Source organism: Camelus dromedarius, chromosome 3, assembly GCF_036321535.1.
Source record: "Camelus dromedarius isolate mCamDro1 chromosome 3, mCamDro1.pat, whole genome shotgun sequence".
Classification (NCBI taxonomy): domain Eukaryota; kingdom Metazoa; phylum Chordata; class Mammalia; order Artiodactyla; family Camelidae; genus Camelus; species Camelus dromedarius.
Genome location: NC_087438.1, coordinates 93,270,918 through 93,277,978, shown reverse-complemented (window position 1 = coordinate 93,277,978; position 7,061 = coordinate 93,270,918). Strand labels below are relative to the sequence as shown.

General features: G+C 53.9%; 1 protein-coding gene across 13 annotated transcripts in view; it reads right to left on the bottom strand.

Moving 5' to 3' along the window:
• The window catches only part of TCF7 (transcription factor 7), a 39,501-nt gene that overhangs the window by 9,697 nt on the left and 22,743 nt on the right, over window positions 1-7,061 (bottom strand). For 4 of the 13 annotated variants that reach the window (XM_064484273.1, XM_064484272.1, XM_064484211.1 and 1 more), the window contains exons 5-10: window positions 6,957-7,047; window positions 5,350-5,442; window positions 3,974-4,093; window positions 3,339-3,501; window positions 3,124-3,231; window positions 2,570-2,618 (exon numbers count right to left, since the gene is read on the bottom strand). In XM_064484273.1, the coding sequence (XP_064340343.1) occupies window positions 2,570-2,618; window positions 3,124-3,231; window positions 3,339-3,501; window positions 3,974-4,093; window positions 5,350-5,442; window positions 6,957-7,047 (624 nt within the window). Of the gene's footprint in view, window positions 1-2; window positions 1,389-2,569; window positions 2,619-3,123; window positions 3,232-3,338; window positions 3,502-3,973; window positions 4,094-5,349; window positions 5,443-6,956; window positions 7,048-7,061 lie in introns of those variants that run through there. The other 9 variants (XM_064484275.1, XM_064484218.1, XM_064484274.1 and 6 more) reach the window with 6 other exon arrangements.

Genomic DNA, 7,061 nt, shown 5'->3' with positions numbered 1-7,061 from the left:
AAACAGAGGGTGAATTCATAGTCATACACCACAACCAAAAAATGCTGTCCTTGCACAGGCCTAACTGACCTCTTGGCCCCTCTCCCCATGACTTGGGTGACATGCCTGTGCCTTCACTTAGCACTGCACCTATTCTGAGCCTGTCCAGATGTGGGGCAGGTGCAGTTCCCAGCACAGCCACATGGTGGCACAGGGACCTTTTGTAGTTTAGCCTGTGGTCGGCCTGTTGTTTTTTGGTGAGCCATCTCCTAGTCTAGGCCATTGAGGCTCTGCTTCACGTATCTGTGGGGCTCAGATCTGATTAAGCAAAGGGCCTGCAATACTTGAGGCTTCTTGGGCTGAGCAATCCTAGTGCTCGAAGCTAAGCTCAGAACAGAGAAAAGGAAGAAATGGACAGTGACTCATCTCAACCATTTCTACCATCTTACAGAGTTCTCTGGGCCATAATTTGTCTCTGAAATTGGAATGGATGAGGACAGGGTCACCTCCCATCATATATACATACACATACATACTTATTCCCCCAGTTCCTCTTTGTCCTTGGACAGGGAGCATGGTGGGCACTCTGAGAAACTGGACCAGTATTCCCTGGAGTCAGTGAACTTACTGCCTGGAGTAGCCTCAGCCTTGGCCCTACCTGGCATGGCCTGATCCTAAACTAGGCAACGTTAGCCAGTTGGTAGGTATACCTTCTTTTCACATACACAAGTATCTCTCTATTATACGGTAAAACACACAGGTTTAGTGCCTCAAGGCCTGAATAGGGGTACCCCTGCTTGTCCCTCCCTACCTCTCAAACCCTCTGGACTCAGTAGGGACCTGACAATACATCACGGGGCCACGTGGCATCTAGGTTATTCAGGTTGTTCTCTACTGTCATTTTGTTCTTTGGTTTAAGGGCTCAGGATAGTATAGCTAATATCCCAATTTGGAGAAGTGAGGAAGCTGGTGGCCCATGATGACTTTGAGGCCTGGGAGCAGGGACTCAGGCCACCTAAATGGTGTGTGTGAGATACGTCTGCTGCCGATCTGCTAGCACCAGACCATCATTACTAGAGGACCCCAAGCACCAGAACTATCTTCTAAGTCTGCTTTTCCTTACCTTCTAGAACATTGCCTCTCCCCCTCCTCCCACCTAGACCAAGTGATATCCCCACAAGCTGTGTTCCGTGTTTGTTCTCATTCTTAGGATGTATGGGCCCCCCAGTCTGTGGGTATGCTGGGGGCAAAAGAGGGCTGCAGGCCCAGCAGAATGTGTGCAGAGTCAGGGAAGCAGCTTGAAGCAAAGGGAGGATGGTGGTGGGGACAAACCCACCTGCATGGACCACACCAATCCGTCTGCTGGTTGAGGCCAAAGCGAGCACGGCATTTCTTAGGCGAGCCAGGGTCTGCTCACAGCCATGCCAGAGGGGCAGAGCAGGGCAGAGGGCGAGCAGGCAGGCAGCAGGGCAGAGCAGGGCCCAGAAAGAAGAGGTAACATAAGTGTTAGCCAGTCACAGATGCCCCATAGCCCCCACAGGCAGAGGGCCTCTCCATGGCACAGCCAGCCCCAGTGGGAGCCCTAGGGCCCAGAACTGAGAGATGTCAGGAAAGGTTGGCACCCAGCTGGCAGTATAGAGGCAGTGGGAAGAATGGTGGGGGTGGGGAGAAAAGGGACCCTATTGGCTGGCTCCTCTCCATGGCTTGTGGGGCCCCTTACAGCAAGGGAGCTGAAGGGAGAAGGGCCTACAGGGGCCTGTGGAGACCCAGCCTCTTCTGTCTTAGGGCTACCTGCCCCCTCCCCATTTTGTCTGGATTTTCTTCATCTTTGCCAATGCCCAATGTGCCTGACCCATATCCCTGCAAGCTGTAGCTTAAGCTAATGCTACACACTCTTCCAGAAGTAAAGTCCATTTTTCAGCCTTTGAATAAAGGCTGAGGTCTCTGCTATGCCCCAGTCTTAGCCTCTAGCTTCCTTGTGTCGGGGCAGCACAGCTGAGAAAGTTATTCATGGATGTGGAGTTTGAATAATCAGAGTTGGGGCAGGAATTCACCCACAGAAGATTGCAGCAGGGTGTGGCCTCCTTGGGTCCTCTACCACAGAGCACTGTGCATCATCATGAGAAACTGGGGGTGGGGTGATAGAGAAATTGCCAGTCACACAGCAGGCTGTTTGACTACTAGACTCAGGCATGGGGCCTGGCTCAGACAGCCTGCTGCCCACCTCCGCAGAACTAACTAGGAGGCAGTGTTTGGGTTTAGTCATGAGTCAACCGGTCAGTTCCTCACTACTTTCTCTGGCAGAGGCTACCTGTGAGCGGGACTAACAGAAGCTGGGTGAGGGGGGAGTGGTGGAAACCACTGCTTTAAGAATTGGCTTCTGTGTCTTCCTGGGACTTAATATAGCTGCTCCTCTGGTGAGGGTTTAACTTGTGAGATGCAGGCCTTGTTTCCAGAGGGCCCAGGCTCCAGGCCTTCAAGGTTCGTGGCTGAGAACTCTGCCTCACCCTCTGGGCAAAGCAGGGCTGGGGCTGCTCATGAAATGAGGATCTGGAGAGGAGCCTCCACTACTGCTGAGAGAAGGCCTCACCTGTGTTGGATTCTTGGTGCTTCTCCCTTGACCGCCTCTTCTTCTTCCCCTGCAGAGAACAAAGCAGGGGATGCTCAGGTCTGGGAGGCGGACACTGTAACCCCAGTGAGCGGGTGGTTGGTACACCTGCAGCCTTCTGCCTAGCCTGGCTGCCACTGGGATTCCAGGCACACAGTCCACTCTGAGCTGGGGACCCTGGTGTTTCTTGACTGCAATTTTTGCTAGGTTACCCTGGGGCAGTTAGGGGCTCCTCCTCCCTCTCTCACACTGGTCTCCCTTTTGAATGGAGGTGACTTCCAGGCCCCTTCCTCCCCTCCTGTTGTTCTCCAGTCAAATACTGGACCCTGTGTGGAAGTGCACACTGGGGGGAAAATAGGACATGAGCCAGCCTTTAGGGGCAGCTCCCCTTGTTTGGTCCTCTTCTGACCCCCTATTCCACCACTTCCCCTCCTCATCTGTGCCTTCAGGACAGTAGTCCTGCCTTCCCTGGTGAGACTGTGGCCTGGAGTATGACATTTTGAAGGTTCCCCTACTGTATGTTGTTGGCCACTCACATAGTTGTCCCGCGCCGACCAGCCTGGGTATAGCTGCATGTGCAGCTGCCTCTCCTTGCGGGCCAGCTCATAATATTTGGCCTGCTCTTCTCGCGACAGTGCGTGCCACTGCAGGGGAGGGGGCACATGGGGGTGCATCAGGGAGTCAGCAGGCTGCACCAGGGTGAAGGTAGTCTGGGGCCACCCATACCAGCCCACCTGCCCCTCATCCTCACCCTGCGGCCCAAGATTTGGTTGATGGCAGCGCTCTCCTTGAGCGTGCATTCTGCAATGACCTTGGCTCTCATCTCCTTCATGTACAGCATGAAGGCATTGAGTGGCTTCTTGATGGTTGGCTTCTTGGCCTCCTTCTCTGCCTTGGATTCTGCCTGTGTCTTCCTGAGAGGCACATAAACAGATCACTCAGGAGCCACCATGGTGTCCACCTAATGCTACCACTCTCTTCTAGTGTGTCTAGAATGTATGTAAATGCATGGATACTAGGGTTTTTTTAATGGAGTCTTTTTTTTTTTTTTTTTTTTAGCTGCCTCAAAATAGACGAGCAGAGTTAAGTTACTGTTCCTTATAGGAATACTGCTGCTAAGTAAGGAAAGTATGTGCAGGACTTCCAGCCCCTTCCCTATTGGCTCAAACTAAATACTCGTTCTCCATCCCGCCCCTCCCTGCTGCTTCTGAGGATCAAAAAACAGTGGTTGGTCAGTGGCAAATGCCACAAGACAGCTTGACCAGAGGCCTCCTTTGGCAGTCTCTGGAGCTTCCAGGCAGCAGGTCTTGGGCCTGGTGGGAGGAATGTGTACCCTGAGGTCTGCTTACCCTCACCCCTTCCCCTCCCTCCTGTCTTTTCACTCACAGGCTGCGGTCATAGGGCTGCAGCTCCTGCTTCCCTGAAGGGGGCACAATGGCTGGGTGGGGAATGGCTGCGGGGTGACCAGGTACACCAGAGCCTAACATCAGGGATGGGTGGGTGAACCTAGAGGCAGAAGGAGAGTTAACACTGAGCCGGGAACGTATGAGCCAGACCTTTGAACACAGAGAGGCCCCTGCACAGACATGAGGACAAGTGAATAGATGCCCCACCTCCACTGGCCTGCAAACAGTTACACAGAAATATACAAATACCTGCTCCCAACACACTGCACAGACACATCGACAAAATCTACATATATGTCAAACTCAGGTGTTTACTTAAGTCCTAAATAGCTTTTGAATCTGTCCCCTTCTTACTTCCTTCCCTCACCAGCTCAGCCTCAGCCTGTGGCTGCCCTGTGGGCTTCATTGCTTTCCTGCTTGACCTCCCAGTCCTCTCTCCATGTAACAGCCAGAGTGACCTTTTAAAAACACCTGAGTGCTCCTGGCCACTTGTGTTAAAATTCCCCCACTGCCCATAGGATAAAACTCAGGCTTTTCCCTAGGCCTTGCACAGTCCTGCATGACTACCCTGCTGACGTTTCTAGCTGCATCCCCCCCCACTCTCCCCTTCCTGTTTCCCATCACTTCCCACCCCCAGCCATCTCCTGCTATTACTGTTACTGCTGTTCCCTTTGTCCCCCTCATGAGCTTCCTTTTCATGAGGCTCTCCCTGACCCATCAGACCTGGCTGGAGTCTCCTTGGGGCTTCCCCATCGCCCAGGTATCCCTTCAGCTGCTGCTGTTTTGTCTATACCTCCCACCCTGGGACTACGAGCTCCAGTAGGGCTAGAAATGTCTGCTGAACTCCTTGTTTCCTACCTGGCATGGCTCTGTCACTGAGGGAGTGAGCTAAGTGAAAGGACACACGTATACACATACCCCCAACTCTCTGGCTGTTCGATGGACACCAGTCTGTCCCTTGCTGCTTGTGCAGGTATGGAGTCTCAGCATGTAGCCCCTAAGGGCTGGGGGTTGGAGACACATGTAAAAGGTGCTGCCTTGGGCAGACCTCAGGGGATGCCCAAGAGAGTTGTCCTGCCCCGCCTACCCTTCTCTCATCAGGGATACACAACAAAGGTGAGTGCACTGTCTCTCCCTGCTCTGCAGTGCTCTGCACAGTACGGCCTGGGCTTAGGCCTCTTGTACTCCCACTGGCTTCATTCTCAGGTACAGGGCAGCATGGGGCTGCAGAATGACAGACGGACAGATGGACAGACAACTAACACAGGGCAAGCACTGGCCTGGGCATGGCCTCTTGTGGGCACTGAAGCCTGGGCAACAGGAAGCAGGAGCCTAGCTTCAGGGTAGGGGACTCACCTGGGGTAGGGGGCGCCAGGGGCTGCGGTGGGGGCAGGGAAGTGCTGTCTATATCCGCAGGAAGGGGACAGGGGGTAGAGAGGAGGACTGGGCCTGTGGTTGGGAGAGATAGCTGTTAGCAATCTGACTACAGGCCAAAGGTGGGGAAGGACTTCGCCACCTTGCTTGGGCCTGACCCCTAGTGTAATAGGGCAAATTGGCTTCTGCTTAGACCTCTCCAATGTATGTTTTTAACACCTGCCACCGGAGGGCAACCTGTGCTATACCTGTTTCCCTCTACAGACTTACCTTCCCTCTACTGGTGCTTAAGGGATAGAAATGGCATCATTCTTCTGGAACCCAGCTTAGTAGGCCCCTGAACTCCCCTTCAGCCTCGCCTCCTGAAATTTCCCTGCCAATACAGGGTTGATGCCTGCCCTACGGGCTTTGTACCCACTGTTCACACTGTCGGGATTGTTCTTCTGCTCTACTTTGTCTGCTTCAACTCCTGGTCATCCATCATGGTCTTGCTTGGCCCAAAACATCCTTTCTCTTGAAAGCCTTTGAGAGTCCAAGATGGATGAGGCATCCCTCTGGGCTCCTGCAGTTCCCAAGGAACTGCTAACAGTGCCCAGTCACTGTCCGGCCACTTGCCCGAGTTGTGTGTTAGGTGGACTGAGTTCTGAGAGGGCAGGGACCTGAGAATGAACCAGCTTCAGCAGCGCTGCTTTGGTACCCAGAACCTGCCATGTGCACTTCAATCCTGGGAGGTACTAGTAGGGGTAGTCCTGATTTATTTTCAAGGTGGAACTTTATCCAGAGAGAATTTGGACATGGAAGAGTAAGCTGAACTTGGATAAAGGGCAAGGGGAAAGGAGCAGGGGCGCCCATGGTTGGACTTCTGCCCTGCCCCGCCTTCCTGGGAAGCCAAGCTTTCCTGCCATTGGGTGATTGCCCCAGCCTAGAGAGACTAGAGCCCTGCCCGGGTCACACTGTGGTTGATGAACAAAGGGCCACGTAGGAGGCCCAACTCCAGCTGAAGACGTGCCCTCTGGCCCATGTTTTGGCCTAGCAAATGGGATCCAGGCTGGCTTTTCCTGGCCCAGCTTTAATAGACGCTCAAGCAGGCTGGCGAGGGGCCTGAACTCAAGCAGGTACCACAGGGGCAGGGAGGAACCTGCCCTTCAAGCAGCTCAGCCAAGGAAGGGACCAGCCAGCAGTAGACATTGAGGCGAGTGGGAAATAGCCCCCTGTCCACCAGGCCACCAAAAAGCAACAGCCTCTCTTGTGATCATTCATGCTGTCACTTCCCTTTTCAGGCCTACCTTTTCTTCCTCACATACTCAACATGGCCCTGAACAGCCCATGGTTCCCCTATTCAAGTCTCGTAGACATTAAGGTGGGATTCAAGTGCGACTGGGGCTGGGACCAAGAGCTAGGTTTCCTGCCTTCCCAAAAGGAGTCTGTCTGGCTGGCTGATGAGCAGATAGAGCTGCTGGCCAGCTTCTGGTACCTACTCAGAGCTGGCAGCTAGGTGCTCGGCACAGAAGGGTGCAGGAGGAAAACGGAAGGGCAGGTATGAGTCCAAACAGCACAAGGTACCCCTTTCCCATTGGGCCCTCACTCACCAGCTCACAGTGTGGGGGAGCTGTCCCATGCTGCCTGAGGTCAGAGAGTAGAAGCCAGAGAGGTCAGGGGTCTGCAGAGGCCTGTGAACTCCTGCAGTGGAGAGG